The following is a 27,460-nucleotide window of genomic DNA, read 5'->3' on the forward strand; positions in this document are numbered from 1 at the left end:
AAATAATAAAATAAAATAATAAAAATCACGACGTTTCGGAGGCAACACAAGCTTCCGTCTTCAGGTGGAACCGTCACAGCACGATAGCTGTATCAAGTAAATTTTATTTTACTTTTATTAATTTACATGTTTTACCTACGTGACTTTACCGAAAAAACCTAAGAATATTATTACTTTTGTTGTGCACTGACGTAGACTTACAGGTTACCCAGAATAGCTATCTCAAAAAGGAGATCCTGGGAAAACCGGGTCACGTGGCAACCCGAGTTTGCCATTGGCGTGCACAATTTCCAAATGACATGCTCTTGGTCTCTGCCCCCCCACCCACCCCCGCCCTCTCTGGAACGAGGACGACCGCACGTGCAGCCGATGTGGTGGATCCAACACGACGAATGTGACCCATGCAGGGAGAAGCGCGGGGCACAGAGGGAATGAAACGTCCGCCCTCCTCCTCGACTCGCATTGCTCAGGCTGCACACAAAACAAATGGGTCGGCAAAGAACGAGTGGTGGGGTTTTTGTTGTTGTTGTTTTTTCACGCCGCACCATTCACACGTCCGTCATGCTCGGGGAACCGTTTGGACATTGGTGGGAGGGAAGGGTTTTGTCAAACTGGAGGGGCTCTAAAAGCGAACGCGTTCAAGTTGCTCATGTGGGGGGTGGGGGGTCTGCAATGTCTGCTGTCGTAAAAACGCACTGCAAGCAGAAATCTCAATGTTAAAATACCCCAGGATAACGCCTCCGACTATCGAATTCTACTCAGTGTTTGGACCCCTCTAAATCATTATTTATTTGAACCCACGGAATTCATTCTCATTGGAATAGTATGATGTTAAAATGACGCAGATTATTCTATAGCCAAAACCTCGTGCAAATCAAATACCGTAACCCTCCACACAATTGCGGATAATACCCTTAGCATGCGATATAATTAGGATTTATGTAGCAACGAACTGAAACTGCATGTCAGGTTATCGATTGCCGCGTGTTTACTTATTTCTACTTAGCAAACATGTATAGACTCGGGTCCTGATGTTACCGAGTATATTATTTGAAAAGAAATCGACAGGCAAACCACAATCTGCACATAACTCTTGATTGTAGCAGTATGCCTTTAGCTTCATCGAGTCCATACGATATCTGAGAGAGATTATAGGACGAAAAAGCATTGAATAGTAAGAGTATTGAACCGTTTCGGTGGCTTTAAGTTAATTTAAGCGAAATGCACTCGGTCTGAGCCACGGTTTGTGGTCACGTTTGAGAGGGCGGCAAAGGAATAGGAGGCGAGGGCTGGGATGAGGCATGTGCAGGACCAGCACAGATTTGTCCTTCACTCACACTTAACGCTTAAAAGCAGGGCTTCATTTCTCATGAAATATTCTCCCCGGGGCTCTTAACCCCCTCACCCCTAGAAATATTTATCAGAGCTCAGCCCCGGACAGCTCCATGTGAACTGAAGCCCTACTTCGAAGTATCATCGGTTTGCTACTGAAAGAAAAAAACCCACCCTCGCCTTCAGCTGTGAATTGTAAAATAAATGTTAAGTGTGCGCCAAGTAATTTGCAGTATAAGAGAATATTTTGCCATTCTGCTGATAGGCCTTCCAGATTAACGCGTCCTGGCAGCATTCGTTTAAGCAAGTGATCTGGTTGTGTCTTTGGCTGCGTCTCGTTCCCGTTGTGAATAGTATTTCACTTGGGCTAGCCGATTATATGGGCAGAGGCCGACCTTCAACGGAATCGCGTTGTGCTCCAGAACTGATTCGAGAACCAGATTATGTTGGTGACGCTGTTGCTGCGTTGGCAGTGGTGCAAACGCACAGTTAACAACAACAACTCAACATGTATGTCAATGATACTTTGGCCTTAAAAATAAATATATATACTCGTCGATGTTTTTTGGAAATGGTTCTGCTCTATTAATGTGCTAGGACGAGGGGTCATTGCCCTAAACATTGCCTGTTTTTTCCCCTTAAAGGCAGTATTATTGACCAACGTGTTGAGTAATTTTTTTCAGTTTAGAACCAGCCACACCGTGAACGAGATTTTAAACCAGAGTTGGGACGATTAGCCGATGAACCAATTAAATATTGCAATCAACTCATTTACACAGTCAGTCACTTGGGCCCGTGAAAAAAATGGCGGCTGCCCCCCACGTTCTGTTTCCTGAAGGAGGGAAACCCCTCATAAGCCACGCCCAGCGTGACGCAGCTGTTGATGCCAATGACGTCACCAAAGTCTCGCCTATCACCTCCCGTCCAGCGGCACACGTGGGAACGTAGATGAGACTTCCTCCCTCCCCCCAACTATTTCCATCTTATCCATACAGTCAAGCAATTGATCATTAGAGTGATCCGTTTATGAAACAATTGAATATCCGAGCCCTACTTTAAACCTGGTTCACGCCTAAGACAATATCCGTTAACCGATGGAAACTTAAGTGGAAGTTCGCTTGAATGTTGAGACATTCAGCGAGTCATGCGAGCGAGCCACCCGCGCCGGCGACGCAGCGACAAGTTCGCGTGCCGCGGAGCGCGCGTCATCGACCGTGGGGGCCTTAGTCGGAGAAGAGGCTTGCGAACGACTTGCGCAGGGTCCGGATCGTCTCGGCTTTGGCCTCCTCCTCGCCGGAACCGGCCTTGCCGGCGCCGTCCCCGCCGCCCATCGTGCCCGACACCGACCGCGACTTGCTGTTGGTTAGGGACACGCGGGGGCGGGCGGGGGGGAAACAAGTAAACCCGTAAAAACAAAGTTTTTCACTATAAATCCTTTATATGCGTGGCGGCTAGAATCTTCTCGTCCTCTGGCTTGAGATGGCTGCCACCTATGGGTGAGATGATTGTCTGCCAGTATTAAGCTATTGGTAATTAAATATTTAATTTGTTTTCCCTAAACAGTGTAAAATTTTGGGAATTTTTTTACGAACATTAATTGTCTCGCACAACGAGTCTGTGTGGAAAATGTCAGCTCGATTGGATCACGAGAAGTGGGTTAAAAAACGACCGAAAGATTTGCACGGTCGTAAGCCTGCAAGCAAGCACGCAAGCAAGCACGCAAGCAAGCAAGCGAACTTAATATAAAGGATTTTTAAAAAGTGATGCGGTTGGTTTGGCCCAACGAATTGCTGAGACGTACAAACAAAAACACGCAAGGCTGCGACAGAGCAGTCACCTACGTCTCGGTCGACTAAGTCTTGGTTGGAAAAAAATGGCAACACAAGAAATGTGGATGACAACGATAATGTCGCGACAATGTCAATGTCATCCACATTTTTTGTGTTGCTATTTAAAAAATATGTTTAATTATATTCCAGTAGGAGTCCCGTACAGAGCACAAACCGCGACGTGGGGGAGTGAGGGGGGGTTGGTACATAAACTCCGCAGACCTTAGTCCCGAATGCTCTGCTCCTGAATTTAGAGGAGGGAGGAGATTTTTCTCGCTGCCCCAGCGAGTGGGGACAGCGAGCGGGGTGTGTGTACTCTTTATGTGCATCTCTGTCGCTATTTTAATAACCGAACAGAATTAAGAGTGTTTTGGGTTCAGTGTGGGGCTGCCTAAGTGGTGGCCAGGTCAGCATTTGTCTCGCGGGTCGGAGCAGCGAGCCGTCACCGTAGAGAAGCCTGTGTTCGAATCCGGGTCGTCATCGGTCATTAAAGCAGGGCTTCAAGTGGAGCCCGGTTACCACGAAAAAAACAATCATCATGAAGTCAAAATCTCACCGAAGTTGGCTTTACTCCAGCTCTGAGAAATAAGTAATTTGGTTTGATGCCCAATGGACACTGTTTTTGTAGGGCATATGAAAGGCGGCACCCCAAGTGTGACCTATTCAAGCATGACGTGGTAAGAATTGGGGAAAAAAGCAAAAAAATATAAGGAAACCCGGAGACTGCCAGGAAAGTGAGGTTGAGGTCAACCTAAAACTCAGTGTGGGAAAATTCGCAAAAACTGGTGTAGGATAGTCCATCACGTGGCCAGCTCTCGGATCGAGGAAAGGCTAGAAACGGAACGATCGATCGAATCGACGTGCGGGACGCGGTATATCGAGCTTCGAGGACGCGCTGCAAAACAGACGTCGGTGAAGCTTACTCGGAAATAATTCCACAAAATGTACGTACGTGCGTATGTATGTTGAACTTCTTTCGCACCGTACGTAGCCAACCGTGCTAATCGTAAGTGCGGGGGAAATGACAACAAACTGAACACAAAAAGGTAGCGATCGAATGCCACGGTGACTCGAAGCGAGACCGAAGCTGCTCCCATGTTTGCGAGCGAGACAGAAAGGGGGCCGGGCACCTACTTGAGCTGCGGGTGCGGCTTCTGCTCCGGCTTAGTCGATGCAGCGGGGGTGGCAGCTGCAGATGCTGCTGCTGCAGCGGCGGCATCAGCGGGACTGCTGGCAGAGGACGACGATGCCGACGACGCCGACGACGCCGACGTCCGCTGCTGCGAGTGTTTCGTCGTGCTCCCTGTGGCCCCTGACGACCCCTGTCTGTCGGGCGGCACTGGCTGTCCCGGAGCGCTGGGCCGCGGTTGCTGGGTCTGAGGGTTTCCTCCAGACTTTGGCTTGGCTCCTCCGCTCACCGCCGCCGCCGCCGCTGCTGCTGCTGGACCAGACTTTTGCTGCTGCAGAGCTGTAGGGTGCATTTGTTTTAGTGTGTGTCAGTGGGGAGCGGAGGTGCAGCGGTTAGCGTGATGCGGTGGGAGCCTGGCGACCCGAGTTTCGATTCCAAGGCCAATACCAGTGACGATTATTTTAAGTGGTCCTGAGCTTCCCCTAGGTCGGCTGAGCCTCAAATGAGTAGTTAAGTATCGTCACTAGGGAGACAAAAGTGCCCGGGCGTGGTGCTGGCCACCCACCCCCTCGCTAACTGCACTTGCCCCAAGATTCTGTTGAGGCTATCTATATATATAAAATCGCAAATCTGTCTGTCTGTCTGTGTGTGTGTCTGTGTGTCGCCGGACCATACGCAGTTTCATTGGACGGCGGTTGCCCCTGGCAACGGGTAGCGACGCATTCGCTGCCGGGTGGACGCCATTTTTAATTCCCGTTAAAAATATGCGCACGCATTAACACGCGACTCTGAGGTAAATTCATCAAAGTTTCACGTCCTCTTCACTCCCCCCCACCACAATGTGTGCAATTACTATTATAGGGTCGGTCAACTGTGTAATTACTTTTAAACCCGACGCGCCAAGAATCGATTCTCTGAATCGCGCAAAGGAATCGAAAGTTGTAGATTCCTTTAGATTCGGACGATTCCCGTTTACTATAAGTTGCTTAAAGTCGATATAAACTGCTACGAACGGGAAATATCCGGCGTTGACCGGGGCAAAAATGTAATTAAAAACTCCTGAAAAAATAAAAAAATAAAATAACAATGAAAATGAAACTCTATCATTCAAAATGTAAACCCCCAACATGCCAGGAATCGATTCTTTGAATCGCACAAAGGACTAATCGAAGGTTGTAATTACTTTAGGATCGCGCTTCCTGTTTAATATAAGTTGTTTATAGAGTTGATATAAACTGCTACGAATGGGAAATATCCGGCGTTGACTGGGGCAAAAATATAATGGTGAGGGCGGTTGTGAGTGGCGATTGTGAGTGGTGATTAGTGAGTGGTGAGGGGAGGTTGAGTGGTGAGGGTGAGTGGTGAGGATGAGTGGTGAGGGAGAGTGGTGAGGGTGAATGGTGAGGGTGTGATTGGTGAGTGGTGAGGGTGTGATTCGTGAGGATGAGTGGTGAGGGAGAGTGGTGAGGGAGAGTGGTGAGGGTGAATGGTGAGGGTGAGTGGTGAGTGTTGAGGGTGAGTGGGGAGTGGTGATTCGTGAGGGTGTGATTGCTGAGGATGAGTGGTGAGGGAGAGTGGTGAGGGTGAATGGTGAGGGTGAGTGGTGAGTGCTGAGGGTGAGTGTTGAGGGTGAGTGGTGAGTGGTGATTGGTGAGGGTGTGATTGGTGAGGATGAGTGGTGAGGGAGAGTGGTGAGGGAGAGTGGTGAGGGTGAATAGTGAGGGTGAGTGGTGAATGGTGAGGGTGTGTATATATGTAAGGTTATTAAGAAATATATTTTTCACCTGGGCAACGCCGGGTACTACTGTTAAACCCGACGCGCCAAGAATCGATTCTTTAAATGTTGACTGTACAAATAGTCATTAAGCTGGGTGAGCGTACTGGCAGTCTATAATGTAGACTGTAGCCTGCTTATTAAATTGGGTGAGTGTACTGCCAGTCTATAATGTTGACTGTAGCCTGGTTATTAAGCTGGGTGAGCGTACTGCCAGTCTATAATGTTGACTGTAGCCTGGTTATTAAGCTGGGTGAGCGTACTGGCAGTCTATAATGTAGACTGTAGCCTGGTTATTAAGTAAAGTTAGTCAATTTGTAACACGTAGGCTTTCGCGACCATTATTCATAAACAATGTTATTGGGTTTAGATCACCTTATTTATTAATGTGTTGTAACCCTCCACCACCCGACACGGCCAATCAGTAAAAAAGTGTGACGTTCATAAAAGACTAATAGTTCACTGCTTTAGCCCACCGGTGTGTTCAAGCGTTAAACCACAAGAATTACCATTTGTGATGAAAAAACAACTGTGTAATTACTTTAAAACCGGACGCGCCAAAAATCCATTTTTTAAATGTTGACTGTACAAATAGTCATTAAGCTGGGTGAGCGTACTGCCAGTCTATAATGTAGACTGTAGCCTGGTTATTAAGCTGGGTGGGTGTACTGGCAGTCTATAATGTAGACTGTAGCCCAGTACGCACTGCAGTTACATTATTAAGAGTAGTTTTCAAATATTTTTAAAACCCGGGCAACGCCGGGTACTTCCTGCTAGTCGGTGGGATATTTGTCTTGCTAATTGGGGTAGAGTGGTGAACATCACCAACATCACCATTATCATCATCATCATCGTCGTCGTCATTTTCTTTAAATGTGATAACATTCTTGGTCAGTGTTGTTGATGCATAGCATTGGTCAACCAAAAAAAAAACAAACCGAACTTTTAGAGACGAAAGTTTCGACTGAGACACTGCTGAGTGATTTTTATTTATTTTAAACTTTAATTCATATTCCTATTCCAAGAATTTGAGCAAAAACAAAAGGCAATTGTGCCTGGAAAATTGAGCTCTATTAATTTAGCAAATCAAAACAGCAAGTGAAATAAAATCTAATAAAAATGTATTATAATAATAATCCAGCAGCAGTCAGCAATGTGAGACTTGTCTAGACTGTCAGGGTGACGTCTAACATTTGGGAATTTCATTGCAAACTATAACAACCTTCTCAGTGGCCAATAAGGCACCTGTGGGTACCATGGCAGAAACTGCTCCGCAAAGCAGTTAGGATGTCTCCTTCAGCGTATTATGATTCACTCCCCTCGAGGTCACAATGCAATTTTATTTATTTATTATTTGTCTTGTTACCATCTAGTTTGTGTCGCATCTTCTTTTTTTCCTTCTCGTATGTACAGCTGCGTTTGCTCCTTTGCTTAATTATATATTTTTGTTGCATATAATTCACATGTGTTAGTTTCACACGCATAAGCTTTCACACATATATATTCTGAGGGTAAGAGTTGATGCGAATAGACGAATCGATACGTCGTTACCTGCCTACTCCCTGTGCACAACGCAATGGGGCAGTACTGTCAACTTTCGATTATCTGGGGTATTGAGAGCGAGGGGTGGCCCGGATAAAAGCACAAAAACGGAGGATGCAAAACACCCGGAGGTTAGGCGATAGAAAAAGCATATTTTTAGTGACTTACCTTTCCTATACTTTGCACTCCTATCAGTTTATGTATTGTTTTTGTAAAGGTCTGACCCACCCCTACTGGACATCTGTGAAAAAGAGCTTCATTGCTCATCGGATTCCTCCTGCAGTATAAATAAATATTCGGATTCATTTGTAACCTATGCAGAATCAGCATAAAATGCTTCGCAAAGTAATCGGTTAAATCTTGACTTAAAGCTTCCGTGACTGCAGCAATTAATATTCTTTGGGTCTTTCGGTAAAGTCACGTAGATAGGTTCGAAGAAAAGAGTTTTCTGTAATTTTTTGTTATTTTCTGTGAACCTATCCCCGTGACTTTACCGAAAAACCCAATGAATAAGTAATCGGTTAGTTTGCCGACACGATCGCGGTCACATGAGCACCGAGTCACCAACGCCTCTACGAGTAGCAGCTACCCATTTGAACCGGCAGGTGTAAAGATGTATGATTGCATATTTTTCGCAATCACGGTTAATTTGCTACCCGGATAACCCTCCCCATGGGTGATGGAGCGGTTATCTGCACTCGCTGCTGCGTAGGTTTCCACCGCCGTGCCGTACGTCTCTCGTTTTTCGGGTCGCACCGCGTCGCTGTTCGGCGCGATTCACCCCACGCGCGCTGGGCGGTTCTTCAAAGGCTGAATTTGAAGAAACTTCCAGCACGTGGGACGAAATGTCAACCAACACGCGGTGCGAGCCGAAGACACACCGGAGAGCCGTCGCTGTATTTAAGACCGAAACGGGAGGAATTCTCCACAATTCTGGTTGTCACCTGATGAGGCTGGTTGTAATCGACGGCAAAACGTCACGGTACCTGAATTGTAAATGTTGTGGGTTTACTCTCCAACACAACGGTGTGCTGAACCAGTAACTAATTGCCATATTTTTGTTTACGCGACAAAGCTCTCTAATTGGATGATGTTGGGCGGTGGCGGGTTTCACAACACATTTCTATTTACGCTCTCTAACCCCCCCAAAAAAAACCCTCCATCGTGGACGATATCGGTCGCGAAAGCCCACGACGTGTCAAAGTGCACCTGATCGTTTTTTTGACAAGTCTTGTTCGTCTTCTTGTTTCTTTCGGTAAAGTCACGTAGAATGGAAATAATAAAATAATAAAAATAAAACATAATAAAATAATTCTCGCGACGTTTCTATGTTTATTTTTTATTATTTTATTATTTCCATTCTACGTGCCTTTACCGAAAGAACCAAGAAGATGAATCCCTGCAGTCACGAAAGCTTTAAATCGAAATTTAAGTCTTGTTCGGCCTGCCGTTTTGGCTTCGACGTGAAAGAAGACAAACCCGCGGGGGCCTTGTCGGTGGACGCGCTGCGCTGTGGAACTGTCGGCGTCGGCTGTTTCTGAGCGACACTCGGGCTCGGTGCTGGCTGCTGGGGACTGCCTGTGAGCGACGCGGGGAGGGGAGGAGGTGACATTTTAGTGGCGGAGGAATGCTGGCGATGAGCTCTCAGACACGAGCAGGAAAAGGCAGCAGGCCACCTGGAGCGATGCTTTGTTTCGACGAGGAAGCGTCGTCTTATCACTCCGTCGTTTATTTATTCCCTCCGCCACATTTCATTCCAACTGTGCCACTGGTGCCGTGTCATTAGACGAACATTCAGAAATCTTAGAGAGCGGCACAAAAACGAAACAATATCACAAGATACGTGCGATGTACAATTACACATTTCGGTGAAACTGATATGGCGATAACCTTCATGAAATAAAAAAAAATCGTTTTAGTTTCGCGCTATCACGTGATAAATTATGTCGCAACAAACCCTGGTGCCGACAATAGGGGCAAGCGTATAAATAGGATGGTGGATACGGGATATTTCACTCCCGCTGCAAGGGGACAGCTGCGAATGTGGTCTCGGGATGTCCAGGGCTTACATGGGGGCAGCTTACGGGGTTCCGCGGAGGTGCCAGCGGAGTGAGTGTATCGTCCTGTACAGGCGACGCACGTTCGCACGGTCACTCCTTGCAGCCACAACCACGGAGCACAGTACCTGGCGTGCTGCCATTGCAGTCGAGAATATACTGCAGACATCCCTGCTGCGGTGGAAGACACGGAGCTCCGCTTGCCTAAGAAGGTGACAAAATAAAATGAAAAAATGACAAGCTCGACAGAGGAGAAGCGCACGCGCGGCGAAGCCGTGTGTGGATTTGGTGAAGTGATTGCGCCTGCTTTTGAAAAACGAATGCACCGTGTGATCCACGCAGAACTGGACTTGGATCGGATTCTTAAAGACGTGGTTGCAAATGTACATGCACGCTCCGTGCATCCAAATTGTATTTTTAATATATTTTTGTTCACGTGGTCGTGTCAAGAACTAAGAACCCAATTTTGGGGATCCCAACAGAAGAGCATGTTAATACCAGGGATATATATATTATTCATAACCTAGACAAAACAATTTAGACGTATAAAGAGCATCTACGTGTAATTCATCTCAAGAGATTGTACGAGTGAGAGGACATTTAATGATCGGAATTTCCTCAAGTTTTAGATTTTCAGAGGACGGGTCAGAATGGGAAATGCCATCCAATGTGGGCGTATCTCAAGATGAAGTCTTGAGACAGACGAGATGACAGCAACGATAGCGTTGAGAATGAACGCACTTCGTGGGGAGAACGTCAGTCAAAAGGAAAAAGAGGTGGGAATTTGAGGCTGGACTTCAACGAGGGCAAGACAATCGTCAGTGTGGACTGCCAGAGGGAGGACATCACGACTACAGTCTTGTATTGAAGGCTCGGGACTCCACAAGGTCAAGGATTACGCCACGGGTGAGGCCAAGAGCCTTTTAGGTCAAGGTCACAAGTCTAATCATGGCCCGATCCTCAAGGCTTGCTTGATCAGCCAGCCTTGAGTGAACAAAGTTTGTGTTGAAGTATGAAAACTTCCAAAACACTTTGAAGCATTATCCTCCTGTCGATTAAATGTCGGGTGAAATTTTTTTATGCCGTCCAGAAAAAAAAAATCGCAATCGGTCAATATTTAGACATTTGAAGAAAGTTATAATCGTGAAAAGCTTCACGACGGGGGAAAGGGGGTAAGTTTGAAAACATGACCCAAGTCCTTGAAGTCCTCGGACACCCAAAGGCCACACCTCCAGAGGTCAAGATCGAGACGTGAGAAAACGTCCTTTGGCCTGACCGCGCGGCACAATCGAAACGGAGGCCAACAAACAGCGGAGGCCGCGGACTGAGGGACCCTTGCCTGCGCCGCCTTCTGAGCGGCGAGCTCCTCGGGCTTGGGCAGCAGCAGGTCCATGCGAGTGGCCACCAGCTCGGTCACCAGCTGCCGGTCCTCGTCCTGGTGCTCGCCAATCAGCGGCATGGTGCTGTCCATCGCCTAGTGGGAGACACGAGGAGCGTGCAGCAGCAGCAGCGGTAGCGGCAGCGGCAGCGCTGAGAGGTCGTTCATGGGCCAAGGTAGCAGGTCGAAGGATGTCAGACTGCAGGGTTTTGGTAGTACATGTTGTTTATGCCATTTATTGTGAAAATTCCGTCACAGTTCCTATGACCACTGTTTCATTGGTTTCATGGCTTTATTTTGGTGATTTCGAAAAGTGTATTGGTTTAGCCATGTTTGTTTGTTGTAGTACAGTTAGACTGATGGCCTTAATCTAAGTTGTCTTGTGGTTGTTGTTGGTTGTTTGACTTGCATCCCACTGGGATTTTTGCACACAGCGTTGTTGTACACGGTGTTTTTTCTGCAATATTTTGCTGTCTTTTCTTGGATTTTCTGTTTGCACTCAGCCACATATTCACTTTAAGATGTTTTTTGTTCATGTTTTTGTTTTGTGTTTGTTGCGGTTGCACCCGATTCAAGAGCCGAATGGCTCACAGGGCTATACCTAATAAATGAACTTGATCTAGATTGCGTCTTTGAAGGACACGGGAGGGGGGAGGGGGGGTTGACGCGGATATCGTGAACACCATCATCGCCACGAGGGGGCGCCACTGCACAAGGATAGGTGTGATGGGCGATTGGTTGGAAGGTTCGAAAGGGGCGAAGGCGGGGATATTTGAAAGGGGCAAGACTGGGGAGGGGGGGGGGCTCCGTTGGAGGCTCTTAGAAGGGGAGCAGTGGGGGGGGGGGGGATTAGAAGGAAAGAGACGTGCGGAGATGGTAGAGGGGGAAGAGAGAAGAGGATAAAAGGGAAGGGGTCATGGGGAAAGCAAGAGAGCTGTCAGTTTAACACGTCGGCTCTCGCAAACAACATCATACACAATGTAAGGGGGTTTTTTTTAACGAAGGGAGTTGTGTTTGGCTGGTAGTGGGCACTGGACGTTGTTGTTGAGGACAATCGACTGTATCCAAGAAGTGCCGCATTTCGAGTCCATACCTTCCCCCCCCCCCCGCACCTCCGATTAGCACGGTTGGCTAGGTACGGTGCGAAAGAAGTTCAATATACTTACGTACGTACGAGGCGTTGGGAGTAAATGAACACGACTTTGCCTATAACCATATCCTCGGGACTGTGACAAAATACCCTTGTACACGAATTATAATTGTAATGTATATTACATTACCTGTTGAAATAAATTACGTATAGCAGTACGACTCATTGGTGGATATTGTAATGTTTTAGAAGGGCTAGAAAGATACAATTTTACAAAAAAATGTACAGCCGAGTTTATGCTTTGCTGTAAACATCTGTTGGACGTGAAATTTAATCGTTATAAGCTCGTAAAAGATACGTAGCTAAAATGTTGAAGCTGAACTGGTTAACACATTCCTGCGGAGGGAGCTGGTAGGAACGTTGGGTTGCTCGGTCAATGGCCAGGGTCAACGGCGGCGTGGTGTATTCCGCAAATATGCTCGAATGTGAGGGCGGGCACAAGCCGGCGTGAGTAGGTTAAACGTTGAGTTTTACAAGAGCACCACGGGGTGACCAGCCCCTCCCCACCCAGCCCCACCCCTCCCATTTTTGGATGCACGACTGACGGACGGACACAATAATCCCTTGTGGGCTGGTGTAACCAGGAGGTTCCTACCAGTATAATCTATCGCTGCCAAGCGGTGTCCGACTGAGGTTTGATGCGATCACTCAAACCGCGATGCTGTTTGTGGCCACGAGGTGGCGCTCCATCCACAGCTCGATGTTTCAAAACATCCCCCCTAAGCTCAGGGGTAGAAAATAAAATAAAAACACCCAGCAATGTTTCAAGAGGCGCAAAGTACGTGAATAATAATAATAACGTTGATTTGAAGCTTTCGTGACTGCAGGAATTCATATTCTTGGATCGTTCGGTAAAGTCACGTATAAGAGAAATCATAAAAATAAAACATAATAACATTCTCACGACGTTTCGGCCACAACACAAGCAGCCGTCCTCACGTGAAGAGCAAAGCTGTCGACTGCTTGTGTTGTGGCCGAAACGTCCTGAGAATTGTATTTTTTTAATTTAATTTTATTATTTCCCTTCTACGTGTATTGACCGAAAGATGCAAGAATATGAAGCAGAGAGTATGTAATAATAACAACGTCACGAGGCAGTCATTGAACGAGCCGTAGATTGTCGACTCAAGCCCCAATTATTCTGGGGGATGGTTGAGTCTGTGAAGAAAAGAGCTTCATACCTCATCGGATTTCTCCCCCATAAAGATTCCGATTCTGAAGTCAACAGATACAATGGCCATCATATTTGTCGCGACGTTTTGATTCGTCGCGTGTGTTCGAAAATCTCAAAGAGAATGACTCGGGAGAGGTGCGAGAAACCACAGACAAGCGGCCACGCGGTGAGCGGCAGCCAACAATCGTCCAATCTCCGCGGTCCTCTATATATCAAGGTGTTCTCGGCCATACTCTTTGGTTCTTTCGGTAAAGTCACGTAGGTATAAAATCAAATAAATCACGACGTTTCGGGCGCAACACAAGCGTCCGTCATCAGGTGGGACAGCTTTCCCACGTGACTTTACCGAAAGAACCAAAGAGAATGTATTCCTGCAGTCACGGAAGCTTCAAATTAAGATTGTTATCGGCCAATTAACGAGTGTTCACATGTGTTAGGGGGCAACCCCCTATACCAATCGGGCGAAATAAGTAGAGACGCCACGTATGTTGCTGTTCTGCTTTCTCCTGGTGAGCCAGGGTATTGGAATCACATCGACGCCCACGGGAAGAGAGTTTCACAACATTTGCGCAAATCCGCCAACCCTCGCGCCTCCGCCCATGCTGGATCAACAGACGACGCGTACGGCCACCACCAACTGTCGGAAAGACAGCGTCTGACCTGTTCTTCACCTGAGGACGGCTGCTTGCGTTGTGGCCGAAACGTCGTGAGCATTATTTTATTATGTTTTATTTTTATTATTTTATTATTTCCCTTCTACGTTACTTTACAGAAAGAAGCAAGAAGATGAATCCCTGCAGTCACGAAAGCTTTAAATCGAGATCTTCAACATTGCTCAAGTAAGGGCCGCTGTGGGCGGACTCGCTCACAGGCGGACGCACGAAGTTCATGGCCACGTAGGTGCGAAGTGCGTTGCTGTTGGTCGTCATCGGTTCGTTTTGACTGCTGCGCCTCTCGCGTGGATATATTTCTTCGTCCTCTTCCCACGCTGGTTTCCTCCCACGTGCCAAAAAATGCCCAACGAGGGATTGTCCCACACATCCTAGACAAGACCTCACCCAAAAACGGTCTCCAGATTCGGCGAGGAATCAATGAACGAAAACATTATTCATTTATTATTTATATATTTTTACGACGCCCATTTCTCGAAGTGCCACACATAAGTTATAGCATAACAATGTTGAGTTCCCAGACATTCGACCTTTAAGCCTAAGGCAATGGGTAAACAGAAAACTATTTCGTTGTTGCCTAAAGCCCTACGAAGTGGAATAGTGACGCATCTCAGCCGCCAGAGTCCTCGGGTATTGCCACTGAGAAGGTCACGACCCCCGGTTCCCTTTCGAGCCGACGTCTAGGGATGGAGAGCAGTGCCGATCCAGAGGATCTCGGAACGCAAGGTGCCAGGCGGCCTTGAGGGTCTAACTTGGTGTACTTCATTGCAAGGCCTGGGGGCCACCCCTTGCAGGCGGTGTCGCGGACCTCACATTGATGTCTTATCGGCGAAAGTGTCCACCCCTGTGAAAACTAGTGAAGAACACTGGCCTAACATATTATATTTAGAATACATCAGCCACCGGCAGGCAATTTGGGTCATGGAGAAACTGTGCAATTCAATCCTGGCGATCGTTACCCACGAGCGAGGGGAGCTGCCTAATTAGAACCCAGTGTGCGCATCATGAATTAGACTAAACGACAATCCTGGGTAGATAACACAAGTAGTAGTAGTAGTAATTATGTATCGCTGCAGGAAAGCCTCCTCCATGGGTCTCGAGACTCCTTCAGGAGGAGCCTGCCTTGGGATATCTGTCGCGCATCCTTTTGAGGAGTCTGAAGTACTCGGGAGAGGATAAATGCAATGTCACCTCCTGAATGTGAAACTTTGGCACAGTCCACCAACAATTGCCTCCAAGTGCTGGATCTCAGCTGCAAGCCACCGTGCCTGGCTAATAGAGTTATTTCACAGGCTTTTGTCAATCCACTGCTGGATAAAGCCCCCACCCCCCATGATATGTCATTCATAACACTGGCGTCCTCCACAGGTGAAGAGGACATTCAGGGTTACAATCTCCTCTAAGGTTTTTTGTTTTAAAATCTTCCTTCTCCTCTGACGACCACCACCGTAAACCACCATCACGTGAACTCCGGTCATCCTCGCAACAGCGGATTTTGGCTTGGCCAATGAACAAAGGCGGTCACCGCATCGCACGCTTTCATATTCGTTTCTGCGGCCGTCTGGAATGCTCTTCCTTCCGACATTGCGAAGCTGCTGGAGCTACGCACTTTTAAATCTAGATCGAAAAACTAATTTCTTGACAATTTCTTGTGTTTTAGTTCGTTGTCCTTCCCCTGCATCTCCGATTAGCACGGTTGACTATGTATGGTGCCAAAGAAGTTCAACATACGTACAGATACATACCACCGCCACCCCCCACCATTACCCATTCTATTTTATCTGGAGCGGCTTAGTGGAAAAAATTGTATCCGAATGTCAATTCCAGACACACGAGCTACCCCGTGGTTGTGAGACCCCAGGGGGAAGGCCAGGGAGGGGGAGGTTTGAAGTGGCGTGAGCCAGCAGCATGCCCAGAAGTCTCGCGTAGTCTTAGTAACTTGTTGTGTTCCTTCGCAAATTCACAAAGTTGGATGCCATCCAGCCTTTATAGTAAAAAATAAAGGGGCCCGGTTATACTGGAACAGAACGGATGACTAATGGACAGCAAAATGACGGAAATTTTAAATTGCCCCCACCATCGTTGCTTTGGCGTGGGCGAGTCATGCCGTAAAATGTTTAACCTCTCGGGTCTGCAAGCTTTAAACTTGAGTTCAATGAGTTCACCGGTTTGAACCCGGCAGTTTCGGTCAAACGGCTCCAGCGCACCTCGTCCTGTTCACATCCACGTCCATGCTCCCCACTGTCGCCCACCTGCACCGGTCAGCCGTGGTGACGTATGGTCAGATAAATGACCCCTACGACCCACGTGGTTACGGGCGGAGGCCTTCGCCCGGCGGTGGACTGACATTGCACTGTGCGTGTGTAGATACATATGCACATCCAGCCACTGCGGATCCCACGACTTGCCTTTGAAACGCCAGGTCACAGCATGCAGCTGTCACAGCTAAATTAGCCGTCTCGTATTAAAATAAGCAGTAATCTGTGCAAACAAGCAAAGCCTGTTGGAATTTCTCGAATCCCGTCTAAAAGCATTCGACAAATAAACCGAGGTAACACATAAAGGGAAGATTCTGCGGCCTTAACCGGGAGGGAATGGCAAATCTGAAGAACAAAAAATTACACTCCAAGAAGGAAAAAAGAACAAATTATATGTAAAAATAACAATTAAACAATTACAAATAAGAATTAAACAATTAGAGTAATTAAACAGAGATTGTAAAAAGAAAACAAATGGCGAGCAAAACACAACAAAATAAACCAAAAACAGATTCCAATTTCCTCGCAAAATGTCGGCGAGGTGTCGTGAATGTGATGAGTCGTAAAATAACTACAACGTTCAAGTCTCTCCCCGCTGTCTGGCCAGGTGACCCAGTGGTCAGAAGGTCACGAGTTCAATTCCTGGTCAGGGGTCAACTCGCTCCTTCATTTCCCCATTGTACGATAAAATGTCGACCGCTTTGGCACAAATCACCAGTAGCTATCCCCTGGATAGACTCAATACCGAAAATCTTAGGTTTTTTCGGTAAAGTCACGTAGGTAAAAAAATTGAATTAATTAATTTATTTTATTATATTATAATATTTAATTTTATTATATTATATTATTACATTTTATTTTACTTTTATTAATTAAAATTTTTACCTACGTGACTTTACCGAAAAAACCCAAGAATATGAATCCTTGCAGTCACGAAAGCTTCAAATCTAGAATCAATACCGTAACTCCCATTAGCACGGTTGGCTACGTGCGGTGCTAAAGCAGTTCAACGTACATACGTGCATACGATCCCAACTATAAAGTAACGTGGAATTTCCATCACATGAGCGGTTCCCCCCCTGCCCTGCTAGTTTGAGTAGACAAGCACTTTGAATGTGCGAGTAGCTCTCTCGCGAGCAAACCACCCTGAATGTACCCGATCTCAGACATTTTGCCGGGTTGGACTTGGTTAATCGATAGTTGGATATGAGACGGACCAGGAGATACCAGATAGTGTAGGCTTGGTTTGTGAGGTAGCCAGGAGATGTCGGTACAGTGAAGGATTAGTAGTGAATCTGTATGTGCAGAGCTTTTAGTGTTATCTCCTAGTATGTGAGTTGGATTTTCTCCATTTTCCTCCCATGTAAGCCAAACTAAACTAAAGCCAAACTCCTGTTTATTTTACCAGGTAAGGCCGACTGAGATATATAGCTGTTTTTCAGAAGCGACCTAGCCACAAATTATTGCTCAACGAAGTTGCTTACATGTGAACATTTAGAACAACCAAATACTCTTCTCGTAAAGCGTGTTCCTAAATGTGGAGGGAAAACCCAGAGAGAAATCCACGCGGCCACGGGGAGGACATGTAAACCAGAGGTCGCAAACGGGGTTTGATTCCTTACCCGTACCCGGCCGCACCAGGGTCGCAAACGGGTACCCGTACCCGGCCGTACCTGTACCCTACCCATACCCGGCCGGGTACGGGTAGGGTACGGGTATCGGGTAGCTGATTACGACCTCTGGGATGAAGCCATGTTGCAGGCGCGGGTGGGTTGATTCTAGGAACTTGAATTGTGAGAAGAGACAAGACGTTGGGAAATTAGTGACAAACAGTTACTCACCAGTGACTCACGGCCAACCCGTACCCATACCCGGCCGCACCAGGGTCGCAAACAGGTACCCGTACCCGTACCCGGCCGGGTAGCCGGGTATCGGGTAGGGTACGGGTATCGGGTACCCAGTTGCGACCTGATGTAAACTCCAAATATACAGACATCAGGGTCAGAATTGAACCCACGACCTCCTGTATACCAGGCGAAGCAGTTAACAAATTGCCACCATTGCACCCCGGTGATGGAATTGACCAAACATCCCAATGCAGGAGTCCCCTGAAAAAGATTCCTGAGACTCAGCGAGATGAATCAAACAACCGCCACGACCGGCACAGCACGGGGGAGGCCTTCATCCAGCAGTGGATTGAAAAAAAAGGGTTACGAAATTATTTCTCCTTTTTCTTTTTTGCGATTTGTCGTTAACACAATGAACAAACCTATCACGACCACGTGTGCCACCTGTGCCAAGGTCGCCCGTCTGCTTGAGCGCCCGCTGGCACACAGCCGCAGTCGGGCTGATCTTGATTATTGGAACAAGATCGCTTTGTTCGGGGAGAAAAGCCCGAACTCAAACATCTGTAGACTTGACATCGGCCACCCTTAGCTCCCAGGCATTGCTAGAATTCTTGAGACTCTGTGGCGTGCGGCGCACACACACTCACACACACAGACACCACCGCCGGGCTACGACGGCTAACGCGCGTTGGAACACGTTGTTTTCATTGCTACTGAACCAATCCCCCTCTGGATCCCATCCAAGTTAAACTGCTGTTAATCTACAAAAATATACCCTCTCGTCTGTGGCGCGTTTTTTTGTTGTTGTTGTAGTTTTTTTGTCCTTTTTAGAAATGTGTGTTTTTTTTCTTCCCGTTTGCGCTCTCGTCGTTTTTTGTCACGTGATGAAGAGGACGTCCATCTCGTGCTCTCTGTCCCAGACAGCAGTGCACCCCCCCCACCCCGTTAGCCAATGATCAATTGAAGGATTTATCACAGAGCTACTTCTGAGATCTATATATTTTTATTTTACTAGGTGAGGACCACCGATCTGCGTAGCTCTTTTTTCAGAAGTGACCTGGCCACAAATGATGGCTCAACGAAGTGGCTTATCACGTGGAAATGTATAGCTGAACACAAAATCTAATCGATGTATCTCTTCAAGAGAACCTTTTTTGTTTAATCTGTACACTCACGATGGCTGCACCTTCCCACGCGCCCCGCTGCGGAGAAATTTGTATCACGTGACGGTGAAACCTCTTGATATATTCTAAACTCTCAGAGCTGGAATTTGTTTTCCCAATTATTTTTCGTTGAGTTCCTTTCTCGTATGGCTGGGGCAGGGGAGAGTTGATGAGCAGGAGTTTTCCAGGTTCACACCGAGGTTGGCGGGTTGAGCCCAGTGGGTGGTTTCAGAAGGAGCCTGGTGAACATCTGAAATGGCTGCCGGCGAAGGATCGAAGCTGCCCCGTGGTCAGCACTTTGAGACTGGTGTCCACAGTCGAACCCGTGGGCTACTGTTGACCATCAGCTCGCTACGCTTGGGAATTGGTTTCTCTTGGGTTACATGATGCAGGTGTAGAGGAGTAAAATGGGGACGTGACGTCAGGTGTGCCGTTCAGTGCGATGACGTCACGTCTCCTAGGGTACTTAAGGGAGACCCCGTGACGTAAGCGGGGTCACTGTGGGAACGGGTAAAGTTAGCAGGGTGAAGAGGGAACCAGGGGTAGAGAGAGGGATCGAGTGGTGAGTCTGGGGAGAAGCCGGTGGTAGCCGTAGAGGTGCTTCTCTCTCCGCTCGGTGGAGTCGGCAGAGTCCACGATCCGACACGAGAGAGAGAGAGACCGGAGCTAGCCGGCAGGGACCCAGACTCAGAGTAGGACCCCTAGCCCCTGGGAGTTGTGTACCCTTGTGTGTTATTGTAACAGCTTTAATGAACCCTGGCGAAAGCTTATAACATACCTCCGTCTCCGAGTACGTCCGTGGGGACTTCTCTACACAGGTATAGTGTCAAATATAGTTAAAGAGTTGGCATTATACCGACACGATCTAACCCAACATAAAATAATTAGGACTATAATACAGCATTGGTCATGAACGCCCAAGTATAATATAGTTATCATTGTTCATTTTAAATGTTTCTTTTATTTCCAATGCAAGAAGAAACACAATGGTTAAAGTTTCAAACAAACACCTGTTACCCATCACATCGGGGCTTTTACAAAATGCATGGCAGTTAAAATCGTCTTCGTTTTTTATTTGATCAATTGGTTTTGTTCCACGTGTAACCAACAGCTCGTGCGTTATAAGCATTGTAAAGTTGCGATGATTATAAGACGAATGGCAGACTTGCCATTGAGTGAACTGCAGTAGAAGGCCAACTAAAAGTACAGGAAAGCACAAAAGCGATGCGATAAAAATGTGAAAGACGGTTACATTACGGGAAACTCATATTGCGATAATTGTCACATCGTGAAAATTATTGTTATTATCATCATACCGTACCTCACCACGAATAATGATATCGCAGCAATGCTTTTCATTGTTATTATTACGACAATTGTTTTCCCAGGAAAGGGTCAATTCTAATTTTCAGGAGGGTCCTGCCAAATTTCCTCAGTGGGGTTTGACATTCTCACACGTAATCCCAAGTTAGTAATTTGCAAGTAGTCTGTCTGCATTAGGATGTATTAGCCAAAATCAGAAACAGGATATATATTTACACTGGAGGAATCCGATGAGCTGTAAAGCTCTTTCACAGATGGCCACTAGGGGTGGGTAAGAACGTTACCACGACAAACAGTACAAACACACAATAGAAGTGCAAAGTACAATAAAGGTAAACAAATTATCCAAAAACATACAAATGAAACTAAAGCATCCCCATTCTACCCGGCAAATCCCACTGAGGTTTTAACTTATTTTTCAGAAGCGACCTGGCCACAAATGGACATTTACACCACTTACAATTCTGAAGTTTTTATTTAGCTATGGGAGGGAAAAAAACCGAGAACCTGAAGGAAACGCATGAAATATACTCTTAGTTTTTTCAGTAAAGTCACGTAGGTAAAAAATGAAATTAAAATTAATAAAAGTAATAATAGAAATACATTTTAATTTCATTTTTCACCTATGTGACTTTACCGAAAAAAACTAAGAGTATGTATATTTTGGTACTGGCAAAGGAGATCCCATGATGTAGCTGCTCACGCCGAGCTCTCATTACTCTGGTAGTGCGTTGTCTTTGAACTGTGCGCCTTTTGGCGTCATCTGGTCGAACACCATATGAGACTAGGCTCCAAAGAAAGCTGTCTCTGGTGTGGTCCAATCAGTTTCAAAGACAATGCATAAATTATCAGAGTATTGTTTTTTGTTTGCATTTGACTGCAGGTATTGTGGTTAATGTAAGCATGATTCCTTGCAAAAGGTGTCAGTTTTGTTGCCAGAAAAAAGGGGAAAACCCCTATTAGTATATTTTGGTACTGGCAAAGGAGATCCCATGATATGAATCCTTGCAGTCACGAAAGCTTCAAATCTAGAAACGCATGAAAGAACACGCAGAAAGGCACCCTAGTCTGGAATCGAAACCCATGTGATTTTTGCTGCGAGGTACGATCGTTACCGCTGTTCCGCCCACCCCCCTATAGTTGCTGCTTCGTTTGTTACTGAAGGTCCGAAACCAACGAAATCCCATCCACCAACCGCCCCCCTTAAATTGGCCCCTGTGCGCTCCGGGTCAGCGACGATGCCACCAGAATATAGACAAAAAAAAACGTCGCGCGGCAAATGAACGGGCAGAGCCCCGTGCCCTCTTGTCAAACAAAGTAATCCGAGGACGCGGCGAGGGCGGTCAGGGTGGAGACAACAGTGGCCTTCGTAACGACTCGCTTGAGCCACCGACCTTCCGGATGACGCTATTACCAAGAGCAGTGTCGGATTAAGCTAGTGCGGGGCCTGTAGCACATTTTATTGTAAAGGTGCCCAAATAAAAAAAAACACGTCAATATAAAAACACCAACATTTTTTACTTGCATAGTAAAGTAATTGTATTTTTTAATTTGCTATACAGCCAGATAATACGACAAATCGCTAACCTTAAACACCAAGTCGTTCATAAAAGTTGAAGGCGGAATAGTACTATAGTAATAGAGCAAGTGCAGAATTACTGAACCAGAATTGATAGCATGAAATCATTTAGCGCGGGGCTCTTGAAAGAGCGGGGCCCGTAGCTACATATGTAGGCATCACTCACCACTAATATTCGCCATGTCCACGACTCGAACTCGGGTTCGTCAGGTGCATAAGCGCCAGTGTGCTAACCCCCGCAATCACCCACGCGTTGTAATATGCCGTACATTCTCCATGCACGTAACATAACGTGCGCGCCTGTACGGCATTCACACGGTTGATCCGTAATGCCTTTTGATAAATGTGCGGTATTTATTAGATTCCCAGGACGTGCAACCGTCACAACTTAATAGCTCTTCCTAACCAGACGAGGCAGCAGAGCATTAATCAAAATTTAAGCCCTGCCCCGGTTTAACCTACACTTGGCTTGATTACTGCCATTCATCATTTGTGACACGCAGAATTGGATGGGCCAAACTTATGTTTTTGCTTTTCTCGCGCTGTCATTGAGACGGACAGGATAAGCGAACGTCGCGATACCGCCGAGCTGCTTGGCTGACTCGGCGGGGCAGGAGGTGGCAACGCATGACAATCGAACGCAGTCAGACATCTTTGTGAGCCTGGGTTTGAACCCCCGTAACTGGGGGCAAAATAACATTTGTTCACGTAAGTTAAAAAATACATTTCAAGCGTCTTCTGTAGGCGAATGTGAAATGTGTGCAGGCCAGAAACGAATGATAGTTATTACATATGTATGTATGTATGTGCAAGAAGGTATATTATCTTCATTTGAGTAAGGTATATTATATCACAAATACGACAGGCATTCCCAGGATTTTTTGCATATTGTCTCCTCATATTCACGTGGAAGGCATGTTGAGACATGGTGTTGGGGCTTTGTGGTCTAAAACACTTTTAAGCATAAATAATTTTGACAGACCAAAAATATTTTAAAAGTTCAATAATTTTTGATCAAACAAACCCTATGACCAACATGGTGTGGGGAGGGGCGTTGTACAGAAATGGATTGACAAAGTGCTGTAAATGATTACTATTTTAGTATTATTATTTGAACACATATATGTCCAGTATATGCATGCACCAGAGTGGGAATGTACACATTTAACGCAGATAATTTAATTTCCACCGTGCGTGGCCTACAGGAATGACTCATATCACGTGATCATTTCTTGGCATCATCGTCATCCAGTTTAACGCAGCCACGTGCTTACGTCATAACTGCACCCGCACATCCCAATGTAACACTGGTTGCATCTCTAACAAATGAGATGTTGACCACTTTCTGCAAAAAATGTTTGTCACGGGGTTGTGGATTCATATTCTCGGTTCTTTCGGTAAAGTCACGCGGAAGGGAAATAATAAAATAATAAAAATCAAACAATAAAATTCTCACGACGTTTCTATTGCAACACAAGCAATCATCATCAGGTGTGAAAAGCACTTTTTTTTAAAATGTCTTGCTGTGGTTTTCACACCTGATGATGATTGCTTGTGTCGCAGTCGAAATTCGTGATAATTTAATTGGTTTATTTTTATTATTTTATTATTTCCCTTCTACGTGACTTTACCGAAAGAACCAAGATAATGAATCCCTGCAGTTACGAAAGCTTTACATCAAAATTTCGGGTTGTGGATTGTTTAAGTTGTTCAATGTGTAGGGATAACATCATAATCATTATCATCATCATAAAAACAAACTTCTATTTTGCACAATTTACAACTCATGCCCCAACTTCGATAATTTTCGTTGAGTCACTTGATGGCATGAATATACAACCAGTGTCATCAGGGGACCTTCAACGTCGCCTTTCCGGCAGGTGAAGCGCCGTCATAATTCCTCACGCACATATTCCTGGGCGACAGTGGAGTCTGAATTATTGCACTCATCACTTGGCCCACACAGCCTCCTGTTACCTGCTTTTTTTTGTTTAGTTTGTTGTCTTTCACCTGCACCTCTGATTAGCAGGGTTGGCTGCGTACGGTGCGAAAGAAGTTCAACATACATACATACCTCTGTTGTAATTTTCCACGATTTGATCCAGATTGTGCCATCGGTGTCGTGTCCCGAGGTGAAACACACAACTGGATCTCTTGCAGAGCCCTTCTTGTTAGAGAACGGCCCACAGAAGTGGCTATTACAGAGCTGCCTCCGAGAACACTTCAAGTGGCCTCTGATTTACACAGCAGGCGGGAGCATGTTCCCACCGGCCCTGCCACGTGAGAATAATGTTTTGTCGTATGACAGTCACACTGATAATTTTCATTCCCAGAGTTGGAATTTAGCCAAATTAAGTACAGAAACATGTTTTAATGCGATGGCTTTTTTTTTGGGGGGGGGGTGGGCTAATTTTACTGGTCAACAAAAAAAAAAATTCTGGCCTGGACTTTTGCAGCTGTTTTAGACTAATTTCAGGGTGCTGATTCCAAATCTGATCTCAGATTTGCTCTATCAAATCATTTGTATGCTATCGGCATACCCCATTTTCATTGATTTTACCCGAAATTAACTCTGTCACTTATGATTGCAAGTTGTTGCGAGTCAGTGACTGCTTTAGTGTTAAAATATGGTGCTGTATTTTTAGTATAGTGTGTTTATAATATAATTTTATGTAGATATCCACATTTATTTAATATTTTTCTTCTGCAGTTTTTATTGAAAATGCAAAATTTGATATCTCAAAAACGTGATGTGATAGACAAAAACTGATGCCAGATTTGGAATCAGCACCTTATGCCAGAATACCTTATGCCAGAAAAAGTGTGTTGACCAGTATTATTGCTGTCTGGGCTGAGACCATGAACTCACTCCACTTGAGAACCTGGTTCAATCACTGGCTGCCACCTCGGCTCGAACCCAGGATCTCAGCCTTGCCAGCTGATCACTCCGAGCAGAGCCGGCCCAGCCACTAAGCGACCCTTGCAATTGCAAAGGGCCCCGTGGCCAGCAGAGGACCCCCTAGAGTCACTGCTAGCTAGTGGGTGAAAAAAATCATACATCAAAGGAGCCTCCAACCAAATTTTGCTTAGGGCCCCCAAAAGTCTAGGGCCGGTTCTGATCTCCGAGCCTCTGTCCTCCACGACAGCTGGCCGCACTCAACGTAGTAGGTAAGGAACGAGAGAAGCAAAGAGGCAGCTGTGTCCCCCCCCCCCCCCACCGGAACTGAACCCACGACTCGGGACTCGCGCGAATGCAAAGGGTAAGTTTGACAAATGCACGCCGAAGCGAAATAAATAAAGCAATGTTGATGTTATAATCATCCGTGGACCTCGTTTGCACCCCCCCCTACCTCCATCCGACTCTCCCTCTCCATCACGCCGCGCGGTGCACAGGTGATGTCAACACAGATTGCCTTCGCGATCAATCACGTGCTGGGCACCACCGTCGCGGTGGTGGTGGCCGGTGTATGTTGGGGGACGCCGTACCTCAATGATGTAGTCCTGCCCGTCTTTCCCGTGGACGGCCTTCACCGCGCAGATGTCCAGGCCGCCAAACATCTCGGCGCACGCGTCCACCCACAGCTGGTACCTGCGGAGCGGGAGCAGATGGCGTTTTAGAATTACGAGAGGGGGTACAATGTGTGGAGGTGTTCACCCTGCCCATGTGTGTTTGTAGAAGTACCTTTTCTTATTTTTAGCTGTGTTTTTGAGCCAGGAATCATGTCGCTTGTGTGTGCGCTTCTGCGGCCGTCTGGAATGGTCTGCCTTCCGATATTAGGAAGCCACTGGAGCGATGCACTTTTAAATATTTCTTGAAAACTCATTTCTGTAGAAATTATTTGTGTGTTTAGTTTGTTGTCCTGTCCCCGCACCTTCGATTATCAGGGTTGGCCACGTATGGTGCGAAAGAAGTTCAACATAAACACTGCAACGAACCCGGCCAACATTGGTGACGAATATCTGAACCGTTCTTCGGCCTCCCCTAGGTCGACTCAGCCTTAAAATAAGTACCTGGTGTGATGTGTAAACTTCAGCACTAGGCAGACAAAGGCGGTCAGGCCCTGGTGTTGGCCACTCATCCCCTTGTGTGCCATGCTGACCTCATTAGGTACTCGCTAACAGCACCTGCTCCAACAGTCTGTTCAGGGCTATCCGGGAGATCTTTGTCTTTCGGCGTCACACATCTAAAGACGAAGGCTCGTGGGAACTGGTGGCGCAATGGTTCATTCGCGCACTGCGCTATGATTCTTGCCACCTCAGTTCGATTCCCAGCCGCGACTCACCCCCCGTGGTGAATAAATGAACTGGTCCTGGCCTGCTCAAGGTTGACATAGCCTTAAATATGGGCACCTTACGTGATGTGTAAATATTGGTATTGGGGAGACAACGGTGGCCGGGGCACACTGCTGGCCACACCACCGCCACGTGTGCCGTTTCCGGCCTTCACAGGTGCTCGCTAACGGCACTGTCGGAGGCTACGGGGCAGAACTCTATCCAGGCTTTCAGCTTCTCGAGATGTGACGAGACCGCCCGCATTGCCGGGCTATTCCTTCGCACCGTACGTAGCCAACCGTGCTGATCGGAGGTGCTGGCCCTCGGCTTACGCCGCACATGAAATTATAATAATAATGATAAACACAAATCATGAGCAGACGGGGCGGAGAGGAGCGTGAACCGTGCCCATGCTTGGATTCGTTTTCTGCCCCAAGAGTTTCGGCGGCTGAATGGGCCCGGCACGCCCCTTGGGTGATATCGACTCGTCTGGTGGAAACTCGCAATGCGAATTTGTTCTGGGCTCTTCAGGCACGAATTGTTGGTTTCGCGTCACGAGTCAACGGTGTGGATCTCATCGCAAACAACGGTGGGGTGGGGGGATAGAAAATACAATTATCTTGCGGATAATTAAAGCTTCTGCATGCGTACAGCCTGTTTTAACACACATCGGGGGGGGGGGGGAGAGGGGGTGAAAACAAACTGATTTTTTTTAACGAATTCCCAAACCTACGACTCTGTGTGACCAACTTTGCACATGCGTCAACAGCTATTGGTTAACGGGGAGAAATGTATAATACACAAACATGTCTATATTCACACACACACAGATTAATCATTTTATTTCAGAACCTCTACACGTCTCCCACCAATCTAAAATGCACTCGTTGCATCATTTAGCCCCTCTGCTCTGCAACGTACAGCCATTGATTTGGCAATATTCAATGTCACGTTAGGAAAAGAGTAAGCGGGTCTTTATATT

At 46.6% G+C, this 27,460-nt stretch overlaps 1 protein-coding gene across 1 annotated transcript in view; it reads right to left on the minus strand.

Annotated features, from left to right (window-relative positions):
• Positions 1 to 345: 345 nt before the first annotated feature.
• The window catches only part of LOC144729398 (synapsin-3-like), a 146,820-nt gene continuing 119,705 nt past the window's right edge, over positions 346 to 27,460 (minus strand). Inside the window, exons 9-14 of the mRNA XM_078609658.1 lie at positions 25,693 to 25,795; positions 11,003 to 11,137; positions 9,792 to 9,867; positions 9,086 to 9,184; positions 4,296 to 4,629; positions 346 to 2,688 (exon numbers count right to left, since the gene is read on the minus strand). Coding sequence (XP_078465784.1) covers positions 2,556 to 2,688; positions 4,296 to 4,629; positions 9,086 to 9,184; positions 9,792 to 9,867; positions 11,003 to 11,137; positions 25,693 to 25,795 — 880 coding nt within the window. The 3' untranslated portion in view covers positions 346 to 2,555. The remainder of the gene's footprint in view (positions 2,689 to 4,295; positions 4,630 to 9,085; positions 9,185 to 9,791; positions 9,868 to 11,002; positions 11,138 to 25,692; positions 25,796 to 27,460) is intronic.

The sequence above is a fragment of the Lampetra planeri genome, chromosome 32 (genome assembly GCF_965212315.1).
Source record: "Lampetra planeri chromosome 32, kcLamPlan1.2.h2, whole genome shotgun sequence".
NCBI lineage: Eukaryota > Metazoa > Chordata > Hyperoartia > Petromyzontiformes > Petromyzontidae > Lampetra > Lampetra planeri.